Source organism: Fringilla coelebs (genome assembly GCF_963513975.1).
Source record: "Fringilla coelebs genome assembly, chromosome: Z".
In the NCBI taxonomy this organism is placed as follows: domain Eukaryota; kingdom Metazoa; phylum Chordata; class Aves; order Passeriformes; family Fringillidae; genus Fringilla; species Fringilla coelebs.
Genome location: NC_140031.1, coordinates 82,867,973 through 82,893,310, shown reverse-complemented (window position 1 = coordinate 82,893,310; position 25,338 = coordinate 82,867,973). Strand labels below are relative to the sequence as shown.

The window sequence follows — 25,338 nt, the reverse complement described above, 5'->3', positions numbered from 1 at the left end:
AAAAAAAAATAATAATATCCATCATCATCATCAATAACAATTGCAATTACAGCAACAACAACCTAACCATTTCAGAAAAGCAAATTAGAAATAAACGCCCAAACTCTACCTTATAAAGTCTGAACTTCATGCTTTTTTCCTATCACTGATCAGAATAAACAGTGTTTCTGCTGTGTTTCACAACCAGAAAAGTTGGGTTATTTCACAGAAACTCCAAGCTAGGGAGAAAACAGGAAGATTACCTTTCCACCACCAACTGGTTTGGCCACATATGTTGCATATGCCACACTCACAATCTTTTCAGCATTTGTTAAAACATCCTGTACTGTCACCTTGATGCCAACCTACAAGGAAGAAGGAGGTGGAGGAAGGAGACAAAAAAGGTATTTACATCATTGTCAACTGATTTGAGACAATACAGTGCAGTTTTTATCAGTCCCTTACACCTAAAGGGAAAAGGTAAAAAGCCTGCTCTAATCACTGATACATCTCTGGTCATCACAATATTCAGTCAGCTCTGAAAGGTTTTTAAGTGCCACAACTTTTATGTTTGTTTAGCATCACTTGTAGGGTAAAACTACAAAACCAGGAAAGACAATTAAATGTAGTTTTATGGATATTTTCTTCCATTTTCATCTGTGGCATTTGGAGTCCCCATCTGAATGAGTTTCTAAGATCTGTACATACAAAGAAAGCGTGTTTAGGGGTGCAAAGCAAAATTAAACACTTGAATGTGAAACACTGGATTCGATCCTGTGGCATAGGCCTGACTCACATCAAAATTCTGATTTTGTCTAATTTTTAGAAACTTTTGGAAGACATGACCTATGAGATGCATCACTCCCATTAATAATAATGGGATTTGGACAGGCAAAATGCACAAAAAGCACCGCCAAAGTTTAGCTCTGATTTGAAGTGATCAGGCAAGGCATTGCATGCTGACTGCAGTATGAAGATTAAGATCACTGTACACCGGTACATTTGTATCAGAAGTTTCAAAAATGCTTTGAACTCCACCTGTTCTGTGGATCTGGCCTAGACCGACACCACCTATCCCATCCTGGCCACTACAACTGCCAAAGGCTTTAATTCTTCAGGGCCCAGTTGCTACTCTGGCATGGATTATTTCACAGGAAACACACAACTGTAACACTCTGGAAGCAGTGCCATTAGGCAGTGTTATTGCTCAGATATCTGCAAATATCTGGAGCAAATAAACCTGGACCCATGCTGTGCTCCTCTGCTGCTCCCACCTCTGCTCTATTCCTTCACCATCTTTAGAAAAAAGAGTGATAATCTCTTACCTCCATGCTGGTTTTGAATGCTCTGTTCACCTTTGTTCTGATGGCAATAATTTGTCCAACCCTGTTAAGAAGAGTAAGACCTTACAGCAGGCAAACATGCAGCTTTATAAGGGTTTGAATCTGCCTCTCTGTGTACTCCTAAAAGTCGTGAAGAACATCTCATTAATCAGTCTGTGTCTTCCACACTGCACTGAAAAGTCACTGAAAAAAAGTGAATTTTTCACTGTGTTTAATTCAACACTGTTATTCTCCAGTAAGACTTGGTCAATAATAATTACAGTCACTGCATGACCTTAATGACAACATTCCTTCTCTCTGCTGGTGTCTGAATGGCAGTAGGTGTGCTGCAGGTACACCCAGAAATTCTGGTTTTTGCTCACAAGCAGATCCTGCACACATCACTGAGTACATCTGGCTACAGGAGCACTCAGACACACTCCACAAGCACCTCTGGCACACAGGTATGTGCACATGAGGAGATAACCCCAGGAAAAAGTGCTCTTTAAAGGACGGGGAGAGAGTTCATGTTCCAAGTCTTGGCCAAGAACAGGACTGCTTGTCCCTTCTGTGCTAACATCATCCCTCTGAAAACCACCCTTCCCCATCTGCCTACCTAAAACAACTAAACATAATTTTTACTTGATTATCTAGTAAAAATTGTAGATATTTTAGATTACTAGATGATTATCTAGTGTGATTTCATTATACTATCTATTATTTGTACTATATTGTAATTTTTATTATATTATTTATTTTATTATTTATTACCTTTTAAATTATCCTTATTATGTCAGAGAAATAAATATAAATGAGGAGATATTTTCTTTCCTTCTGGAATTCCTAAAGTACCTGCTCCATGTTGAAAACAGGAACAAACCTTGTTTCCAAACCCCTCAAATCCCAGCCCTAAGCAGTGAGGAGGAAGGCAGTTTGCCCTCAAGTTTTCCCAGTGAGCAGGAAGGAAAAGGACACAGTGTGCAGGGTAAGCCAGAGCCACAGCTAAAACAGAAGAGGGTGTCAGGCCACTGCCTCCAGGGAATTCAAAAGGAGTTACAAATGCTAAAGAGCAGCCCTGGGGCAGGAAAAGTGGAGCTTATTACAGCCAAGACTGAAGTAAAATGTAACTCAGAGCACTTGGGTACTGACAAAACATTCACAGCAAAGGATTTTGCACAGTTATTACCCCAGTTTATTAAAAAAAAAAAAAAAGTTGCTTCCTAATTTAAATGAATGAAGTTGGGACATTATTTAAAGGTAAAGGCTTACTGAAATTGCTTATTCCATTGCAGAAGTAGAATGGGAAATAGGAAACCTGCTCCTCCAGAGGACCTGACAGGAACAAAAAACTACACAGCAATTTTCTCTTTCTTGTTCTCCCCCAAGAACACAGGTGGAATCCTTGGGGTGGATAGGACAGGGGAAATGGTCAGTGCAAAGAACCAAGACCATCTGCAGGTGCACAGCCCTCATTACCTTCTGCAGAAGAGGCTCAGAAGCAGTTTTTGCATTATTCATTGCAAAGAAAAAGCAGAACTGTTAAGGCACTTATTCCCAACTGCACAGCTGAGGGAGCCACCAGCTCCCTCCCAGAAAGGAGACACAGATATGCAGGGGCAGAAGTCACACAACACCACACTTCCACTTAAAACTGTGACAAATTCACCAGAATGAAGTGACTATCATTCACATAAAGAACACTAACAAAATTTAAATAAACGCAATTTAAAATCAGATGTATCAATTTAAAATCAGCAGTTCAGTAATACACTGAACTGCTGTGTATTATAATAAAAGGAAGAGGTTATCATGGTATAAAGCTAAGTTTTAAACTATATAGATGTGTGACAATTTCTCTTTATATCTCAGCTGAAATAAACACAGAGGACTTAATCCCTGCAGAAGATTTAGTAACCTGGTTTAGGTAAATAAACCTTACAGTAAGCCACTTACTTAAAAACCATCGTATTTATTTACCAGAGAGAGAAGCAAGAACTCTTTTATTTATGCAAGATATTTGTATAACGAACTAGATGTGGCAAAATTTAGGAAATTGCACAGTAAGTTACAAGGAGGATGTTAGGGATGACCTGGCAGAGAAAAATAATTTCTTAAATAATGTCTTTCAGAGTTATAAGACTGGTACCTGAAATTCTTGTTACAAATGGAACACTGGTATTACAAGTGAGAGAAAGAGAAATTTTCAGAAACAAATTTGGAAAGGAAAGTATTTTCATCATATTCCAGAAGCTGTGTTCTGCTGTCATGAAACAAGACAGAAAAGTGCTCTGAAGTACTAACTCTGAACTATTACACCTGAAAGGGAAACATTACCCTAACTTTGATTAGTTTTCACAAACAGGATTTTTTCCTAAGGACAAATTTAAAAACAGAGAGCAACTCAAGGCAGGACAAACACTTCAATATTGTGAAACAGACCAAGAAATTCTGAGTTCCAGAATTGGTGTGATCACGTTCTCTTCTTTGTCACTGGCTTTAGTTCTTGCTCTAATGGGCACTGCTCTAACAGTCTCAAGTCTGAGTGGATGCTTATTTTACAGTTATGAACAGTTTTTAACTGCCATCAGCTCTACCTCTGGCAGCCAGTGTTGCTGTGCTCACACCACAACAACTGCATGTGCACTGCTCCGTGCAAACAGGTCTATCCCATCTAACCACCCCTTAATTCCTACACTGCCCTGTGTAAAACCACACAAAACCCACAAAGTAATGGCTTTAGGTTTTTCTAAAGGTATGGTTTAGGAATAAAGGGCCTATGTCCTCTTACAGTGTCTTTTATCCCACTGAAAACCAAGAAAAATGGTAAAACAAGTTCAGTCCTGTGTTATCTCGTAGACTCAGTTAATTCAGTGCTCAGTGAATGTAAAACATTTATCTTTTTTATAAAATAGCTGAGAGAGAAAGATGGTAAGAAGTGAACTGAAAGAGACCTTGCAACAATAAAAACACTGATAACAGTAAGTTTTATAGGTAGTATTGCTTATTTAGCAGAGATAAGCAGTGGCCTGCAGCCATTCACTAGAGCCAGAGACCACTGGGCCATCAGTTTCTCACCAGGCATCCCAACTGCCAAGTGAAGTTAACAAGAGTTTATTTCTGCCCTGTGAGATGGATCTGCTCTCTGGGTGGGTCAGGCTATCACAGGTAGAAAAGAGCAGTTTTGAGACTTAGCCCTGTGGCTGTGGTGAATTCACAGGTCTGCTATCTCCCATTTATAATGCCTCGGTTTATCTCTGCCAAATAAGAACCTGCAGAATGAAAACATCTGACTGTTGTCAGCTGGTTTGTACCTGGCAGCCTCTTCAAACTGAATGTCATCCATGGATGCTGTCACGCAGGACACCCCAGCATGTTTCTCAGCTTCAAAAGAGACACAGGGGCACACAGTTACCACTCTGCACCTGCAGGGAGCTATTCACCCGTGGGCTGGTGCCTGACAGGCAGGGACTGCACACAGCAGATCCCTCTTCTTCCTGTGAGCACCATAATGCACCTCTGCAGTGCGCCCCTTAGGAAAAGAGAGAAGCTAAATAAGATTAAAGTTTACATTTTTTGCCATAATTCTGTTGTAAAGGGCGTTTGTATTTATGGGTAACATCAGGAGATGAGATTAGATGATAGCAACTCAGTTTGAAAACTTACACTCAAGGTCTTTTTCTAAAAATGAACATTCTAGTAAGAGAGCCTTAACAAGCATTTTGAATGACAGAAAGAGTCACAAAGTGTTACCAAGCTCACAAGAAAGCTCATCATTCTCTCTCCAAACAGAATGTCACGAGCATCAGCTAGGGCACTCCAGTGGGGAAGTTTTACGTCAGTGGAGGATTCTGAGATGGGGAAAAACCTACTTATTATTAGCTAAAACCTTAGCTTATTAGTACAGTCACAACAGTGGAAAGCAGCTAAGTACATGTCCTTAGTGCTGCACCAAAAATGCAGGAATTAAATAAAAACAAAAAAAAAATTAGAAAAATCAAAACCAGAATTCATCTGCTGTAAAATATTTTCACCAAAATTTGGGTACATTTGGCTGTGAAAAAGCACACACCCTTTTTGTATTAATTATGAAAGCTAATCTGGAAAAGGTAAACATCTTATTTTCTGTTAATATTTAATCACCTGATAGTTAAGTTTTACAGCAAGTTAATGTGACATATTATTTATTTGACCATAGCACCTAGGGCTTCCAGTCAAAAGGTAGATCTGCAAGGTACAAGGAGCCGTATAAACACAGAGAACCTCTGCTCCAAAGTCCTGAGTGACAGAGGCAAGAGAGGGCACGAGCCGGAAAATAGCACTGCACAACACGCAAGAGCTCTCACTCCCCAGCAGCCCCATATTTTTAGTGAGCATCACAAGAGAAGCGTAGAGAAATCAGATATTTTATATCAAAATCTGAAGACCTCCCTCTGAAAATACGAGGGGAAAGCCCAGCCTCTCCTCAAAAAAATCACTTCTGAGGGTTAAAGCACTGAAGGGCTGGAATGCACTCACTCCCTCACACACCTGAGAGAAGAGGCGTGCTCCTTTGGGGGAGCTGCCCCACACGGCTGCGGGTGCGACCCCCGCCCGGGCACGGCGCTGCAGCCACGCGTGGCACTGCGCGGTCACCGCGCCGGGGACAGCCAGCCCCGCACCCCGCACCCGGCATCCCGCACCCGGCAGGGGCTCCGGCACGCCGCCAGCCTCGGGACCGACCGGCTGCTAATGCGGGCGCCGGGATCGCTGCTCGCCGCCAGGCTCTCGCCGTGCTTCCCCCGCAGCCTGCGCTCACAGCACTCACCAGGCACTTGTACGAGCTGGCGAGGGGTTTTGGAAGCTTTGGAAGACGAGATGCAGGCAGACATGGAGTGCTCTGCACGCTGGCTGGATTTGTGGCTGTTTCACAGAACCACGGAATCCCAGAATAGTTAGGGCTGGAAAAGTCCTCTGGAGATCATTTAGTCCAATCCCCAGCCAAGGCAGTGGCACCTTTCCTTCTTTTTTGCACACAAGTGCCAGTAATCTTAAATTAGTACTTTCCTTCCTTCTCTTACTTATCTTTTACCACCTCTTTTCTTCCCTTATGCTGCTCCTTTCTAAAATTCTCTTCATCCTCATGTTCCCACCATCTTCCTCACTCTGCTATGCTATCTGATGCCTCACCCTCGTGGTGTCTGTTTCTAACTGGACCCCAAATCTCCTGGGCTCCTCGAGAGAGATGTGGAGCTCCTGGAGTGGGTCCAGTGCAGGCTACCAGAATGGCTGGGGACTGGAGCATCCTCCTCAGGAGGGAAGGCTGGGGGAGCTGGGTCTGCTCAGCCTCGGGAAGTGAGAGGGGCAAGAGAGTCCTTCATCCATGTGCAAAAATGTCCAAAAAGGATGTCAGAGCATGGATCAGGCTCTGCTTGGTGGTGCCCAGCCATGCGACATGAGGCAAGGGGCAGAAAATGATGCACTGGAAGTTCCTTCTGAATATGGAGCTGTGTCAGGGTGGAGACGAGGGAAAAGTTCTTCCCCCAGAGGGTCGTGGGGCACAGAACAGGCTCTGCCAGAGCTCCAGGACAGTTTGGACAGCGCTCCAGGGATGCCCAGGGTGGGATTGTTGGGGTGCGTGTGCAGGGCTGGGGTGGGACTGGGTGATCCTGTGGGCCCCTTCCAGCTCAGAGGATTCTGTGATTCTGTGATGAAGAACTTTTTTCAGCGAACACTGAACAGACTGCCCAGAGACGGTGCGGAGCGGAGCTCACCCGTCTCGTCCCAGAAGTGTCTGTACGATCCCGTGTCCCGGGTTCTGGGATTACCCCGAGGCGGGACAGGATGACCACTGTGGCCCCTTCCTACCTCCAAAGCCCACTCTGCCTTCCACGGGACGACACCTTCCCTCCAGCCTCCCCCGGGCGGGGGCCGTCCCCTCCCGCTCCCGGGCGAGCAGGGGCCGGGCCCCGCTGCCCGTACCTGCGAGGCAGGCGGCGGCGTCCATCCATCGCAGCAGCGGCCCCGCGTCCAGCTCCCCGCGGGGCCCGGCGTGGGCCGGCAGCACGGCCCGGCACATGTACACAGCCATGGGGGAACGCTGCCCGCTTCGCCCGGCACCGCGGCCAGCGCCCGCCGCCGCCTCCGCCTCAGCCATGGGCGGGACCGGTCCGCCCGGCGCCGCGGCCTGGGGCGGAATGGCCTCCGCCGGCCTCCCGCGGAGGCGGGACGGGCTGAGGGGAAAGGGCGCCCGGGCTGAGGGGAAAGGGCGCCCGGGCTGAGGGGAAACGGACCCTGGGATGGGCCAAAAGAGCCCAGGGAGAGGGGCAAGGCGTGGCCGGGATTAGGGAAAAGGGGTAATCGGTATGAGGGGAAAGGGTGCCCGGGTTGAGGGATTAAGGGGTACCTGGGATGAAGAGTCGGACGGGGCTGAGGGGAAAGGAGGGCCCGGGATGAGGAGAAAGGGCATACGAGGATGCGGGGCCAGGGGTGAAGTGCTGAGGGGAAGAGAAGTGTCTGGGGCTGAGGAGATAAGAGGTAGCAGGGATGAGGGAAAAGGGATGAGAGGGTGGGGTGCCAGTGCTGAGGGGAATCATGGACTCATTTGGGCTGGAAGGGACCTCAGAGCCCACCCAGTGCCACCCTGCCATGGCAGGGACACTTCCCATTGTCCCAGTGTCCAGCCTGGCCCTGGGCACTGCCAGGGATCCAGGGGCAGCCCCAGCTGCTCTGGGCACCCTGTGCCAGGGCTGCCCACCCTGCCAGGGAACAATTCCTCATTCCCAAGATCCCATCTTCACCTGCTATCTCAGTTTGAAGCCATTCCCCCTTGTTCTGCCACTGCCTGCCCTGGTACAAAGTCTCTCTCCAGCTCTCTTCAGACCTTTTAGGTCCTGGAGGGTGCTGGTTGTGTCCAGGGCACCAGGGACTGGATATTCCCTCCACTCCTGCCCCAGGACTCCTGAGGTCACCTCAGGGCCTGGCAGCAGCCACAGCTAGGTTTGGTCTGTCCAGGGTCACTGAAATGCCTCAAATCTGGCTCATTTTCATTTTTATTTATCTTTTGGAGTCGTGCCCTCTTGTGTTGTCACCAACTTGACATCCCAGCAGATGCATCCCGGGCAGACATGTTCCCATTCTAAAGGCAGCGGAACCACTGGCACTTCCAGCATGGATGTTTGGATTCCCACCTCTGTGGCCACAGCCCTGGTCATGTACTCCTGCAGGAGTCAACACTCGAGAGCCCACAGAGAGCTCCTTCTCTTACCTCCTCCTCACATGGCTGGTAAGGATACTGCTGCCCTTGCACCCTGTGAAAATAGAAGCTCTGCTGAGGAAGAGCAGAACAATCGCTTCTGAGCTGTCAGGAGGGTCAAGGTTTTACTTTTGCCATGGATACAGTGTTATTGCTGCAGAAGGCTCAGCCAATTTGGGGATGCTCAGTGCCTGGGCTTGTCAGCTGTTGGTGAGGCAGCTGTTTTACTGCAATGTAGCAGAGGGTATAAACTGTAAATGCATTCAATCAGGAAAGAATGCAAGACTTATATTTGACTATTGTGCTGTGTGGTTTCGCTGCAGCACCAGGACTGTTTTCTGTAGCCCTTCCTTACAACCTTTCCTCCTGGTAGTTACTGTTCCAGAGAGGGCTTCCCATGTTTCTCAGAAACACATCCATGAGTTTACATTGTGAACACTTGTTCATTTAAACATTGGTAAAGATCCAGCTTTAACCTATAACAGCCAGGAAAATTTGAATTTTAACAGAGTTTCTCAGTGCAGTAGGGGTTCTCTTCCCACACGGTCTGTTACTGTCACTGCACTGCTATAGCACTATCTCTGTTTCTATGCACATACTCTTTTTATCAAGCAACACCATGGCTGTATCATCTCACTTGTTACATTTCAGAAGATACTGGCTCTGAAAATCAGCATGTTATGCTATTCCCTACATTTATTTCCATTCTGTTGCTTTAAAAAAAAAATACTGGTATCTCTCCTTCTCTGGCTTCTGTGAAGGGAAAAACCAGCCTGTCATGGCAATGAGACATCTTGCCCTTGCTATCTGGAGAGAGTCTGTAAAAGGTTTGCACCCAGTTTTTTCCCCTTCCTCAACTGCTCAGTCCAAATGACAAAACCTCAAATTACCAGTTTCTCACACTGTGGATCCTGGATACCAGAGGAAAAGTCTGTAAACAGAACGCGACATTTTCCTATTTAAAAAACCCCTTGCCTTATGTTTTGCCTCCCTAGGCCAGTAATTTGTAAATTTGTTTTCAGGTTTACCTTGTCATGCTCAGGCATTCTCTGAGATAATGCTGTTTGTTGCTCTGTTGAACACAGTCCCAGTGATCAGGTGCCTGGCCTGGTATAGATCTCTTGTTTGCTGTGAGATGAGGAGCTACAAAGCCGCTGGAGTCACAGGGGGGCAGAGTAAAATCGAAATCTGCTCACGTGAACAACCTGCAGCGTTGGGGTGAGGGAAAAGAGGAGCAGCTGGAGCAAGGGAAAGCTGCTGTTTCAAAATCACACCTCTGATGTGCACGCAGCCCTTGGCCTTCAGGGAAGGAAGGATTCATTCAGGGGGTGTCCTGTGGGGAACAGGGATACAAATAAGCAGTGCCCATGGCAGGCACACCTGGGCAGTGCAGCCAGGGAACTCGCACTCGAAAATGAGCTTTCCTAAATGATTCTCTGCTTTCACAAGGTGCATTTACTCTGCCCTCCAGCTACAGAGACAGAAGCTAAAGGAGTGTAATGGACTGCAAAGGAACCACTGAAGCTGACTCCTGTAGTTTCTTACACAGTCTCCATTGGACTAAAACAGTGTTTTACAGCTTTTGGTGCTAAGGTAGTATCTGCCAAGTCGTACTGTTCTCCTTTCACTGCTGAAAAAGAGAAATTAGCTGTTGGCACCAGTGTGGTGGTTTCAGCTTGAAACCAGGTAGAAACATTAATTTTGTGCAGTGGTTTTGCTTTGTTAATTTGAGATTTTACTAATTTTGAGGTTTCCTAGCTAATGTACTAAAGAGTGTGGTGGGTTTGGTGTTGGTTAATTATTAGTGTAGTTCACTAATAATGGTTTCCCACTTGAAAAGTACTTTCTGCGGCACAGCTACAGCAGCACCTGTGGCATCACCGAGGTACTGGACCTAAGGCAGCCCTTGTGGAAGCGCCTTTTGTGCATCTTTTCCAGTTAAGAAACAAAAGGTTCAGTCTTAGATGTGAATATATCTGTAAAGTAAAGTCATTAGAGCTAGCAAGAAGTGCTCCAAAATGCATCATGTTGGGAATGTTTTAGATACAGATGTCAGCTACTGCAGTAAATCAACTGCAGTGTAGAGCTGTGCATTTCTGCAGACAGCATACTTCTATGTTCTAGAAACAAATGTATTATTGCCTGAAGTTATAAATAACCCTAGTTATTTATGGAAAAAAGGTGTTTGTTTGCAGTTTTTTTTTGGGACACAGCTTGTGAAAATACAACTATTTCTTGTAAAATGAAACTTTATTCTAAAATGTATCCAAAATTGCAAGACACAAGCACCATTAAACAGATAAATAGACATATATTTATATACAGAGAGCATCAAAACACAAAACAATTGTTAATATAATTCTTATACCATTTTAATGAGTATCCATCAATAAAACTTTACAATTTAAAGGAGACTTTTCAGTTGCAAAACAGTTGTAAAATCATATGTATAAATTATGTTTACTACAATTCCAATGACAGAGGCAAAGTAAAATACAAAAATAATAATCAATACTGCAAATTCAAATACAAACCCCAAAAGTAATGCTGCACAGGTACGTATGTACACTGGATGAATTCATGCAGCCAGGCAGTGCAACAAATTAACTGCTGAGTTTAACTTATCACAAAATGGAACCACCATGTTGAAAAACAGAAGAAAATATACTTTTGTAATAAATCATAGTGCATTTTGAAGTTAGACTTTATAAAATGATTGTTGAGTGATATACTTCTAATATTCCCCATGTGATCTGAGATCCCCCCAACTCCTTTTTTCACAAAATAAAATACAAATGACAAAAGCTAAAAACCCCACTGTAGAACAGAGTCTGATGTACTGGTACCATCTTGAACACATTTGTTTTAATTCTCGGTATCAGACTTGTTTGTAAGTGTCCATGTCCACAGGGACATGAGTTTTTCCTTGCTACCAGAAGTAAATCTTTCACGCTCCAATGCTATCTCCATAAACTGCATCTCACACGATGCTTAGACTGCACTGGTTTGAAGAGACACAGCTGAGCCTTGAAAAAAGAACCCTTAAATCCCTATGAAGCACAGAGAGAGTAAATGGAGGATAGAGAGACCTCATTATTCCTGAAGCTCCTATCCCTAATTGCTTTAATTACATAAACAGAGATTAACATAAGAGGCTTTTATGGCTTGGGTGAAATTTCTGCTAATTTGCTGGGCAAGTGCAAAGCCCGTGTCTCTCCACAGGGCTTTGCCTTTCACAGTGCAGAGGGCTACAGACTTTTGGTTGGTGAAAGGAAGCCTCAAGGTAACTATATAGAAAAATACCTCTGCAGTGAAGATGTGGTAAAGAAACAAAAATTCAAAACAGAACCTCTGGAAAACTGTGACTTCTTGTGTAACATAAGCATGGCTGTCACCTTTCAGGTCTGTGTTGGTTGGTATAGCATGAACACGTAGATAAAACTGGTTAAGTGTCAAAATTATATGAGATACAATTACACAGTCTGACACTTTTTTCTTAAAATCTTAAGTGATAAGCACGCTCAGTGTTTTCACTAGGAATTACTGCTAAAATGCTACATTTCGTTGCTGAAAAGACATTTATAGCAGCCTGTAAACTACTGAAGAGTTGCTTCCTGCATCCTTTGTGCTTCCAAAACCCCCCTTTGACCCATCACTAACTTCTGAGTTAATGGGAGTTTTGAGCAAAAAAGGGATGCGGAAAACCACCTGTATTGGGTAAATAATGTAGCAATTTATACAGCAGCTCTTCAGATCTTCCAACATGCAAGCACGTGTAGAGAGAAGCTAAGAGACAGCATGCACTGCAGTGTTATGTCATTGTGCTTATGTCTGCTGAGGGCACTATGGCATTTTCACTCAGAAAAACAGAAATGTTAGCCCCAGAAGACTAAAAGAGCCAATATTAATGAAGCCATCAGCTACTGTTGCAGTGAAGAACACCCCAAAAGAGGGAGGAAGTTCGTCTGCTTGTAGCGTATACATACTGAAGCTGAAGAGAATTACAAAGGCACAATACAAGCCTATATTTCTGGTAAATTATATATATTCATAAATTTCTGCTCATACCACCTCAAGATAGTGAATGGTACAATAATAACTGAAGGTACAAATGTTAATTGAAAGTGAAGCTCTACAAATAAAGGACTGTTGGAGAACATAGCTCATTACTTGCTACATTTCTACTCTTCCCAGGTGGTGAGCTCATCCACCTTTCCTCCACTGGCTGACAACATGGTGACCCAGTGAGAAAACTGGAGCACCGTCAGATGACAGACAGAATGGCTTTATGCATCTGAAAAGGTGTCAGTGAGTGGCTGCCACAACAATCTTTCCCACTGCTTGACCTTTGGCTCAGAATTCACAGAGAAACCAGGAACAGCAACTGGAATTTCATACCCATTTTCATGCAGAGCTGAGGCTGAGATAACCCATGAAAGTAGCATTTTGGTTAACTTCAGCACTCAAAAATATTGAACAGCAGAGCAGGAATTGTACCAGCTCATCATAAGAAACAAACCTCAATTTTTCTATTCGCAGCTACACAAGATCTGTATCATTTCCAACAGCAAATGACTCACAATGTAGGAAATTAGGTGAATGGATCAATACTGCTCCTGTTAAACTCATAAAAAGTGACACCCACTTTTGTGTGATGAAATTACAGGGCAGCTGTAGAGGCGATTGCTGTCCCAGCCCAGCTCTAAGAACGTGGACGCCTCATGAAGGTGGAAGGTGCAGCTACAACATTGGAGTTTTAACCTGGAGCTGTTCCTCAGCTTGCCACACCAACTGGCACAGCTGCTGTCAGGATTTCGTACCGCAGGTAATGGGGAAGGGATCGAGGGGAACGAGAGGAGGAATCTGTTGGAAGCAGGCTCAGCTAACCCAAAGTAATGCTGCCTGCAGATCAGCTCTATCTGACATGGGCTATTCCCTCATCTCCAAACCACTACACCAAATCCCAACACGTTTATCACACATTTCCCTCAAAAAAACCTATCATAACCTGCCATTACTACATGTATTCTCACAATCCTCAACCAGGACCTCCTAGATTTATTCCTTAAAGCTCTCAGGAAAGGAATCTTTAGCCACACCTGGAAGTATGAACACTAATACCTTAGTTACAAGCTCACAGCTGAATTTAAAAGCTGCATATGCTATTGCTGGTGTTGATTGATCTATGCAATGGTTTTTCTCTGTGTTGCTTCCAAAGAAAATCAGTGCAGGTAACAAGGAAGCCCACTCTTAACAAATAAAGCTGAGGTTTCCTAGGCAGGGGCACTCACTCTAGAAATGTTCCAACAAGTTGCAAGTTCAGGCTACAGCTGTTCATTAAAATCAAAGTAAAAATAAAGAAAAGAGCACTACAGGGCAGAAATCTCATGCTTGAGATTGAATTCAGAAAATCATCTGTAAGATACTCAGATTCAGGTTTAAAGGAGCTGCATTATTCTTGCCCATTCCAAGCTCAAAAAAATACAAGTTAGTGTAGAGGTGTGAGAAGCCAATTGTACACACTTGGATTCATCCCACCAAATTCCAGCTGTTCATCAGTGGTGAGGGCAAATGATGCCATAATGCAGTCTTCCAGAGGCATCTCCACTCATGTCCCTCCTCTGACTTACACACAAGACCCAGGCAGGTAATTTTAGCCAGCTGAAATTAGGGCAGGATGAATCAGGCCACAGCATGGAGCGGAAACAAGTCTGATGTGGTGGCACAGTATCACCATGAAAATCCAGTCTGTCACAGCCCTGTCTGAGGCTCCCAGCCAGACACGCTTTGGGTCAGTGACCCACACCACCCGTGCCTTTGCAGCTCACAGTCTGGCAAGGAGCTCATCCCACACTGAACAGTGAGGCTTGAGTTCATGACGATCCCCCAAAGCAAGACCCGGAGCCACCTGGGATGGGAGCGCTGCCAGGCAGCTCTGGTGCACAGGGACTGCAGCCCTCCCAGACAGCCCAGAGGCTGCCCTGCAGAGTTACACACAAGGTCTGGAGGGGTTTGCAGCCAGAGTGGTTACTCATCCTAACGCAACACGCACACATGCCCACGTATCCATGGTGCTGTGGGAGTTCTGCATCCCCACGCCTTGGCTAGGGCATGGGCTGGCTCTTGGCAGGAGCTGTCGGTAATGAGGATGAAGCACACACTGAGGAGAAATACAGCGTTCTGAAACACACATTTGTGAGATCCCCAATAGTATCAATAGTAACGATTAAGGTCAGAGGCAGTATCAAGTTTTGCATGCACTTTCTACATTAGTATTTATATAGACAAGTTTCATTCTTGCTGGTTTGCAAAATTACTGAGGTTTCCTTTACTTCCAGAGACTGGAATATTGAACATTAGTTTCATTTATGATGTTGAAAGTCATTCTTTGTCTAAAATACACCTACAAATACTTGGTATTATGGGACAGGGATTGCCCTGTTGTTCTCTGAAAAGGGCTGAAGTAATTGTAGAAATATTTTTTGATCTTAGAAATACAGGGAATTTATCTACAAATCGAACTGTAAGCATGAGGAACACTTATTGCAAGTTCTCAAAGTCTTACATGAAAGGGTGAAGGTGCAAAGTCATTAAGACTGCCTTAATTCTAAAGATTAGCCTACTCATTTAATTAAACTATCAATAGAAACACAGAATTTAAAGTAATCCAAGTAAGAATCCCCTTCAACTTTCCAAGCTTCTTTGCTTTTCCCATTGTTGCCTTTCAGATTAGACAGGACTTGAAATTCTGATGTCAAAAACCAGCAAAGAACACACAGACATTTTCAGGTCTTTGTTGTATATCATAAATTACTGTAAAAAAAGAATGCAGAGTCCCAGAATTCAGGTTATTTTTCTCTCTCAGTAACCAGACAGAGAGTTCAAATCTCCTTAAAACACCACCTCAGGTAAAGCCTGCGGTGGGTGGGGATGAGGACACACTGCAGAGGCAGTGCTGTGCCTCTCGTATGCCCCTAGAGATGGGCTTCAGTCTTAGCACTGCTGCAGTTTGTGAGGAATACAAAACACACCAGCTCACACATCTTTGTAAGGCAGCAGCCTGCCCAGGTCCTGTGCCTGGGGCACCCCTTTGCCAGGGGACACTGCACAGGTGTGACACCTCTCAGGTGTGCAGGCACAGGCACCTGGGATGTCCCAAAACCTGCAGCTGCCTGCTCCAATCCAACCCCAAGCTCTCAGAAAAGGATATGAACTGGGTTGAATTCTCTTACATTACATTTAATATTTCTGTAAATGGCTTATAGATCTGTTGTTTGAAATAAATTCTGAAACCACTAAGCGTGCTTAACAGAGCTTCAACTCTATGTGGACAGTGAGTTCAGAGGACAGAACAAGGACTGCTGCAGTATATAATACACATGGCTGTACAGTCAAATGCCACCTCTTGCTTCAAAACAAGAATTTACAGTAGCAAGCAGTGGTGGCAAGATTTCTTACACAAACCCTACAGGAATTTACAGGAGATGCAAGGATCACCGAGGTTATAACACCAGCAATAGACAACATAGAGTATCTTGTGCAATGTGAACAAAGTTGACAGTAGTTTACCAATGCTGTAAGTAATTCACATAAATATGCTAACCCATCAGCTAACAAAACTTCCTCCTCTTTCCACCAGAAGCAGATGCTTGTACAGCAATCCATAAAAACAAAAGTTGTTTGTTTTTCTGGTTTTAGCCAAGCATGCACAAAGCAGATGTACTCCAAGGGGATGCTTGTAAAAAAACAAAAAAAAAAACCCTCAAAACTGGTGTCCAAGCACACACAGCAATTGGATTCATGCTTCTCAAACAGCCATGACAGAGCCAAAGTTTATTGTATGGATGCTTTTTGTCCTGGAAAAATAGTAATATAAAAAGTCACTTGATTTATAACTGACAGAAAACTCCAGCTTTACTTACTGTCTGTAAGTCTAGCCCTAAATCATTCCAGCCCTACTTTGGAAACTTGTGTTCTCTTCCTTATCCATGTAAATGCAAATCAAATCAAAACTGCAACATAATCAGAAAAAATAAAAAATACTAGAAAAATGAAATTGAAAATAGCTTATACCTGCTTTTGGATGTTATGTTTCTTGACAACAATTTAATAACACCACTTTGCTTTCCCACTAAACCACTGGATGTGCTCTGTGTCTCTGTTACAGAGAACTTTAGTAAATTTCTACCTCAATTTAATATATCCCGTATTTGGGATTTTATTTTCATCCAATCTGCAAGATAAAAAAGAGCTTTTCTTTCAAGCTATTTTCTATTCTATCATGTTAGGAACCATCTTGTCTAATTTGTGAGTATGGGGGATGCTACCTGTCCTGATCTCAAGCAGTGAGAGCTCTCAGGATGCTGCACTGCCACTCCGTATCTGGTGTTATACTCAATTCCTCTCTATTAATGAAATAAACTCTCAACAGCTGGGCTCTAGTTACAGGCATGAACAACTTCCTGCATGCTTGTTGGTCAAAATGCTCTTATTCTTGTGCAGAGATCTGGCACAGTACATTTATTGGGGAAGTCCAAGTGAGAGAGGGTAAAACATGAAGATTAAAACAACAGAAGTGAAGCCTAAAATATCCAGTTCATCCAGTTGACAATTTGACTCCTCAGGGGTCAGAGCAGTTGTTCCACAACAATACTTTTTCCCATCAGAAGCAATTACTGATGATTTCAGTATCTCTGCAATAGCCCAAACTCCTAGGCTGTACAGTCTATTTCCTAGGCTATTGAGAAGACATCACCTTTCAAAATCCCCATGTTTTGTGCTGTTTCCCTATGAAAGCTGATGCTAAAACTGCCAGAATTTTCTCTTAGCAAAATCCAGCCTCTTGTAAAATCTTGAAGGGATCCCCAGAACCTAACGGCAAGAAGAGTTGTGCAAGTTCTCAAGAGAACAGCGAGGTAGCGAACCAACACCTTGTTTCTGGTGCATAACTTCCCAGTCCTGAGCCACCTGACCCTGGGAACAAGCCTGCTCGACCACTCGGTGACTGCTCTGAGACCACAGAACCCTGAACCATCCACGAGACACACTGACAACACTGACCAGGCAAATTAAACCACTGCTTGTGAATTAGGCTTTGTACAAGGTCACACAATTCAGATGTCAAGCAGTACACTTTTGGGGATGTGGAAGGAGCTTTCAGCATGAAGTCCAGCTGTACTATTTACAGCAACTAGGCAGCAAATCTCTTTTTTATCTGATTTCCCCAAAACCGTGTCTTTCAGCAAATATTTACAATGCTGAAGAAAAGAAAAGAAGGTGATTTTCCTTTTGTCTCTCCATTTCTTTTGTGAAATAGTGGCTAGAAAGTGACCATTTCAAATTATAACCGAAAACTGCATTTATTAAATTTGAAAACATGTACCCAAGAAAACCTTTATACATTTTTATGGCAAGTTTTCCTTTACATGAGAGGCTTTCTTACACATTTTAAGCTTAAATGAAGAACAGCAACCAAACAGAAGTTTGGACTAAAACTGCAAAGCTGTTGGCAGTGTGGAGGGAAACTATGGCCGCACAACTGAAAACAAGATGAAAGAACAAATTCACAGAAATAGTTCATGTAATAGTGAACAAAGCTCTAATAAAGTAAGAAACAGAAGAAAGCCAAATCTGCTCTGCATGTCAGTACTATTGATACATAAACATGCTCCTGCACTGGTAAAATCTGTGAAATAATGTCTGCTTAGGAAAGACTTAATTTGAGCTCTAGACTGTCCATGTTCAAGCATGGGTTTAGATTACTACAGTCCTACTTTTTTTATTTCCTGAAGGATACTACCTGTTCTTAGATCTGTTTAAAATTAACTATGTGCAGGCTAAATTTGAAATCAAGGTGAAGCTGTTGCCAGGATCAGAATTTTCATGTGCTGAGTAGATGATCCTTTGATTTTTTTCTAGATTTGGTACTGTAATTTGTTTCCAATATGTAGACACTATAGAGGAGTGCACTCAAAGCAGCATTTTAAACTCTTTTTTCTTATTTTTCAGGTTGAAACATCATTTTGGTAATTTCAACAGACCCTCTGTATTTTTCTCTATGTTCTCAGTTTTTACCTCTGGCAAATAATGTTACACCACAGGTAAGTTATATATTTGACCCAGACTAGGGTGAAATCTTACCCAAAAAATAACCTTATATGAATGGTTCCATCAAACTTTCAGCAGAACTGGCACAAGCAGCAGTTTACAGAACTGTGCCAATACCTGAAAAGTAAAGAGGGCTGCATACAGCAAAATGTAAACCTAACTAATTTATTTCGGAATTTCTAGAGTTGTTTTGAGTCACTAAATCATTAATTGGATCCTCACTGTATGATAACAGTGTTGAAGTAGTTTATAGGGGTTTATTTGAAAGATGTTCTTTGTCAGGATTCCCATCCTTAAGGCATGAGCAAACCCAAGTGTGTCTAGGACAGCACCCACACTTATATCACCACTTACGGTGAATTAAAGAAAAATAAAGTTACCTGTAAGTTTGACATCATTAAGGTACATTTTACATTCTTGAAATGCAAATGTGTAGGGTGAAGTACTGAAGAATCCAGTCCATACTTAGCCATGGCAACAACACTGGATCAGAGCTGACTAGGATCAGGGGGAAACAATTAATAATTAACTGATACAGAAATAGGACGCTGTGTAACATGTACCATTTTTGAATAAAGTGATCAACACTAAATATTGTAACAGCTGGTCCTCATTAAATCTAATTCCAAATCATTTGCACATGCAGTATTGCCACAGAACAGAGGAGAATTCAATTGGTTTTAGGCAGTTCAAGAAGCTGTTCTTTGATGCATCCTTAAAAAAGCAAGCTTCTATTCACTTCTTCCCAAGTGGATTTAAAATAAATTATTAGCCTCCATATTTCTCATTGGGTATTCCTGTTGGAAGGGAAAGGAACAGCTGGATGTCCGGGGACATGGAACATTTAATCCTACACTATGGGGAGCAGGCTGAAAACCTGTAAGTTGTTACTGTCTCTGAATACGTGACATGTTGGGTGGCCATGGTTCTGCAACCAGAGGGCTTCCAAATAGAAAATGGAATTTCTGGGGGTTGGAAGTGCAAGTTCCAAACTGCAGTTTTTCCTCATTCTCAGATAGTTAAGAAAATGGTGTAATCCTTACATGCAAATATCCAGGTATTTTGTTAATGCATGCCAGGCCACATGCTTTACCTGTGAATCAGACAGCTTCTTCCTAACCTCAAACCCTGCTCTTAGACATGGCAATAAAATCTGGGTGAAGTGGAGATACATCTGGATCTGAGCACTCCTTTCCATAGGTTTGAGCAGCAGGTAAGACCCTGGTTTCACTGTGAAGTTCAGAGGCGAATCCAGTTTCAGCTGATTTCTACAAAGCTGGAATATTTGCAAGAGTTCTCACAGCATAACAGATCCCTTACTCTCCATTTCTGCTACTGTAAGATTTAATCACTTGTTTTTAAAAACGCTTACTTCAGCTTTGCCTGAAATACCCATTTACAGAATTGCCTTCTATTTACTTCTATACTAAAGAGCAAAAAAACTCCCCCCCCCCAAAAAAATCTATCTAAAAACCCAGTGTGAAAAGATCTACCCTGCACCACTTAAAATAAAATTCCTACCAGAACTGGACAAGTTCTGACATTATCAACAGTGCTGTTGCACAAGGACAGAACCAAACACCAGTGACATTGCTCCTGCTATCTGGAGCATAAAAAATGTAAGTGGGAGCAAAAACTGAGTGCTTGGGAATAGTCTTTCTTCCCATATTGATACTCTAGATACCATGAAAATCCTACAAGGATTTGTAAGCAAAGGAAAGAAAAATGAACAAGCAAAAAGCCCTGTGCATATTAAGAAAAAAATAATCCAAAGGTGTAATTTAGAATTTGAGTAATTAGCACATAGGATTGTTTTCTAATGGTTCAGCTGCAGAACCTGGCCTCTCCAGGAGCCTGGTGAAGCCTTGGACAAAGCATTAGTGGCACCAGCTGCTGCCTGTGGGGCTGCGTGGGTGTGAGAAATGCAGGACACAGTGAATCAATCATGTGCTGAAAGGACATTATGCTCCTGGTATCAAAATGAGGATAACTTGTTTTAATATTGATATCCCATCTGTGTCAGCAGTTCCATGCACAGGTTTAAAGGTCAGACTTCTATCCTTCCAAGGTGCCCAACAGCTCACTGACCTGGGAATGGCCTTTGGCACTCCATGCACTGCTCCCATCTACCTTAGTCCACCAGCAGTGGCACCATCTGACTGAAACTGGGCCAGAAGGAGTCCCTGGGTCCCTGGAAGGTGACCACAGATAATGCAGGTGGCCAGCCCAGGCTGCAAGGACACCTGGACTCTGGGTGTCATGGGGACACACCAGTGGCATTAGTGACAACAGCAAAGGGTCTAAAGAAATTACACCTGACTGTGTTTGTGACTCAATACAATAGCAGGGTCTTCCAGCATCTTTGGAGACAGCAACAAAGTGTTTTCCAAAGAGAAGCAAATGAATATGACCTTCATAATGAGTAAGAATACAGTCTACAAAACCATATATTGACTATCTAGGTCATGTGTTCATCTAATCAAGTAGTTCTTACTAAAAAGTAATGCTAACAAAATCTTTGATACTTTAATGTAATTTTGATCCTCTGAGACTTTCATCTTTGAGTAACCCTAACAGGAGAGTAACGTGTTAAATCATTTTATTTCCATATATCATACATGTATAATATATGGAAATAAAAATTAGTTAGGAGATTGTAGAATTCCTTACACATCCAGCTACCATCACAAGCCTATCACATATGGGTCATATTCCTTTACCATAAGTTCATGAAAGAGAATCCTTGCACATGGATATACCACATCCCAGAACTGCTCCTCCTCTGCAAGTGGCTCTTCTGGAATAAGGTCCAAGGAAAGGAATTTGCTGTGTGTCTCTGGCACAAATTTCTGCTGAGCCACTTTGTGCCTGCATTGCTGATCATCAGCCTTTGTATCACTACAAACTGAAAACTTTTGTTTCCCCGGGGAAGCTGAAAATCATCAGGAACTAAGTAAAAGTACCATAATTTTGGTTTCAGAGCTCTGCCTGAAGAGAAATGGGAATGCTTCCAGAAGCGTTTCCTTTAGGCCTTTTTCTGCATTCTGGCCCCAGCTTTCATACCTAACTGTATGTCCTCCTTCTAAAAGGGCCTAGACCTTTGTTCCTCCTCTGTTCATGGCAAAAGGTAACACCCTCACAACAAGGCTAGTAGTCATAAAAAGTGTACTGTGGCATTTTGGCTCAAAAAAAAAAAAGGCTGCTGACTGGAAAGTTTTGTGGGAATTAATTCTGGCAGATATGGCAGAAAACACCCAAGCAGAAGGGTGACCTGATTTTCTAAATGGGCTTGGGAAATTCTGTTTATAATTAGGAACACAGATTGCTCATATATGTTTGAGAATCACTGAAAATGGGAAACATAATTGTCAGTTGTTGGAAAATATTTCGGTGATAAGGACTCTACTGTAATTCCACTAACTACCACCCCTACAGAAGACCATGCTAAATAGAAAACTCAATTCCAAGGGCAGGAGAAGCCCTGACACTTTATTGCTAGATTCTATAGCAATTGGAGCTCACTTACAGTAACCTTATAGTACTCTATATAAACTGAGAAGCTTGTATCAAATTCAGGCTTCCATTTAAAATAGATATTGCAGATATTAGGCTTCAATTAAAGAAGAAAAATAACCTTCAGTGCTTTTTTTTCTCTTAAAGGCAAAGTATCAAAAAAAATCCCCAAACTAGGTGGAAGTTATTAAATTTCTCCAAAAAATTAAGATGAGCTTTCTTCTATTTCTTGAGACAGTACAATTTGTGAATCACAGGGTAGCTGGTATCAAACACAAGGTAATGAAAGCTCGTATAAGCAATTTTATTCCTATCCATAATGGCAGACACTAACAAAATCAAAAGAATTTCTCCTTTGAGTTCAACTTAAAAAATAACTTATAAAGCAGTGATATATGCAACATAAAACAGTTCAGGATGGGAGAGGGAAAGCAAATTTTAATAATTAAAATGTAAACGTGAAAAAAAAAAAAAGAAATGGAATAAAAGTCCCTACTTCTGATTTCTACATAAGATGTCATGTGATCCTATTTGACAGTGTCCTGGGGTCTGTGTGTGTGTGTTTGGGTGTCACACACACACACCCCACGCTGACCCACACATGTACACACACAGACAGGCGCTGGCAGCTCCACCTCGGGCACTTCTCTCATGCCACTCCTTACAGTTGTCTCAAGCATGTTTGGGACCCACTTTCTTGACAAAACAGGGGAGATGGTAGGAGGAAAAAAAAAAAAACAGGTGGGTCTGATTGTGTCTGAGATCCTTTAGTTAAACTGTACACTGGGACGAATAATTTTCTTCTGCAGTAGCTCTCTGGAGAGGGCCAACTCACTGTGGTCTTCATGGCGACACTTGTGAACGGGTCACACGCTCATTGTCATGCTAGGGGAGTACTGGAAAAGAGGAATCCACATTTTAACAAACATTCTTCCCCCCACCCACAGTAGCCATAGGTAGCAATGGGTTCAGGGCTCCTTGAGCTCCCTCCTGAATCTGTGCTGCAGCCTTTCTTAGGGCTGCAGTTCAGTTTGTGTCCCCAGAACTTCTGCTGTGCTTCCCTCCTGCCACAATACAGCCACTGCTGACAAAGCAACGCCCCTGAGGGCTGTTGTGGTGTTACTGGGCGCTGTGATGAACCAATACCTCACTCAGGCTTTCCACTCCCCTTCCTGCCCACTGCTGGCTACGGGGGAATTTACCTGTGCAGATGTCTAGTCTGAAACGGACTGGCTGCATTCGTGGCTAGCTGAGCCACGCAAGATTTTGGGGAGTTTTTGATTACTTTAGGGGAAGAAAGGAACAAAGATATGTATGACTGTGATTCAGTTAGGCTTTTGGTCTGTATTATTTTGTGTTAGCAATTTTAGGGGGCAAGCTGAATCACCAGTGGTCATTCTCCTTTATGTGAACCAAAAATCCAATCACGACATCACACGAATGTAGTGACACAAACTGAACTGCAGCCTTTACCCAAAGCTACAGCTACCCACAGGTTAGCAGTGCTTCAATAAAGTAATCCATGGAACACCACAATGCCTAGAAGAAATGTACATCCATACACCTAACCTGCTTTTAAATTGAAAACTGTGGACTGCAAAACCAGTTAATTTGGTCTAACATCCTCCAAGTAGAGGAAAATATTAAAATGCAAGAAGATCAGCAGTTTGAAAATGGACAGAAGAAAAAGGAAAGATAAATTTGCCTGTGCAAAACCACATGTGCCCTACATATCCTGCTGAGTCTTGAGTTCCAAGCTGGCCATTTCCAAGTGTCCAAGCATACAGAAAGAGTATTTTATGTGGGCCTTCCCTGTAATGTAAATTAGGCAGGTCTGACTACCAGCTCTGAGGCTTAAAGCAAAGCACCGGCTCAAGTAATCTCCTGTATCTGAGCCAAGGTATCTGGGGAATCACTTTGGGAAAGGAATCAAAGCATGATCTCAAGTTGGTTAGGATTTTCAACTTGTTATTAAGCCCTGCCTTGCTACTTACCCCTAAACAAAACAAAATTCCTGGTGAACTGAACGGCAAATCTCCCTGAGAAAGGACTCCATGATAACACCTATTCTGAGCAGCCAAGTGGCAAAACATGGATCAGAAAGCAAAGCAGTCCCCCAGGATGAGAGAACAACCAATGTTACAGAGCCTGCAGTCCCTGGGAGCAACAGGGACACCCCTGGCATGTGCCACTCCTGCCTTGCAGGCACACATCTCAACAAAACCTTGAGAAATCTGAGTCCCTGGCTCTTCCAGGCAGCACAAAGACACCCAGAACCCAGGGAGTGTCTGAGAACACTGATTTTCTCCAGAGCACCACTGATGTCCTCTTGTTCCCACGGCCCTGTTTCAGTGACCCTGGCTGCCCTCAGCACAGCAGAGCATGCCAGACTGGGAGCCAAGGGCTGCCAGGAACAGGGACCACGTTTCATGGAGCCTCTGTGCTTATTGCCATTTTGGCAGATATTAAACATTGCTCTTTTTAGGTTGTGTATCACAGTTTTCTTCAACACACCACACAACCTGAATATGTGCCCACCAATAGCTAACTGGCAGAAACTCTTCCTTTTCACTAGCTGAAAAAGAAAACCTCCCAAAATCCCTCAAAATCAGATTCCCAGGAAATTTTCCATGGAACTCAACTATGCTGAGATCTAACAGAAGCTGTTTACTGAGCAGCAGGTCACCACTGGCATGGGTAATGAGGTTACACTCCTATTTAGGGACCTAGAGGTGGATTTAGAAACCCAGTGTTAGGCACATGAGTATGACAATACCACAGTCTTGCTCTGTAAAATGTTTACAACACATTTTGCTGCCTTGAGCTTTCCATGCATTGAAAAAATATTAGCATAATTTTCCCTAGAATGAACACTAGTGGGAACCTCTGCCTTTTATGGGTGTAACAGCACACTGCAACATGGAATCTGCTGGTGCTCTCATCACATACTTCAGTGTAAGCCCTGCTTTTTCATTGACCTCGTGGCCCACAGAGTTTCTGCAGTAAATCTATGCCTCCCAGCTATTCCAGCCTCAGCTCTCTTTTGCACAGTATTTTTTATTCAAATCAATACTGTACTTTCAGAAACTATTCAGAAACATGCAAGACATAGTGCTGCACTACAAGCACACTACAAAACTTGTAAAGTTTCTTTTTCTACAAAAGGCCACAGACACAGGTTCACCT

At 43.2% G+C, this 25,338-nt stretch overlaps 2 protein-coding genes across 7 annotated transcripts in view; both read right to left on the bottom strand.

The window, feature by feature from the left end:
- Positions 1 to 7,356, bottom strand: part of ACOT12 (acyl-CoA thioesterase 12) — a gene marked incomplete at both ends in the record, with an annotated part of 22,411 nt that extends 15,055 nt beyond the window's left edge. Inside the window, 4 exons of the mRNA XM_084224818.1 lie at positions 243 to 344; positions 1,305 to 1,365; positions 4,613 to 4,682; positions 7,260 to 7,356. Coding sequence (XP_084080944.1) covers positions 243 to 344; positions 1,305 to 1,365; positions 4,613 to 4,682; positions 7,260 to 7,356 — 330 coding nt within the window. The remainder of the gene's footprint in view (positions 1 to 242; positions 345 to 1,304; positions 1,366 to 4,612; positions 4,683 to 7,259) is intronic.
- Positions 7,357 to 10,816: 3,460 nt separating this feature from the next.
- The window catches only part of SSBP2 (single stranded DNA binding protein 2), a 134,859-nt gene continuing 120,337 nt past the window's right edge, over positions 10,817 to 25,338 (bottom strand). For 5 of the 6 annotated variants that reach the window (XM_084225744.1, XM_084225745.1, XM_084225746.1 and 2 more), the window contains one exon: positions 10,817 to 23,048. In XM_084225744.1, coding sequence (XP_084081870.1) covers positions 23,019 to 23,048 — 30 coding nt within the window. In that variant the 3' untranslated portion in view covers positions 10,817 to 23,018. The remainder of the gene's footprint in view (positions 23,049 to 25,338) is intronic. The other variant, XR_014616933.1, reaches the window with a different exon arrangement.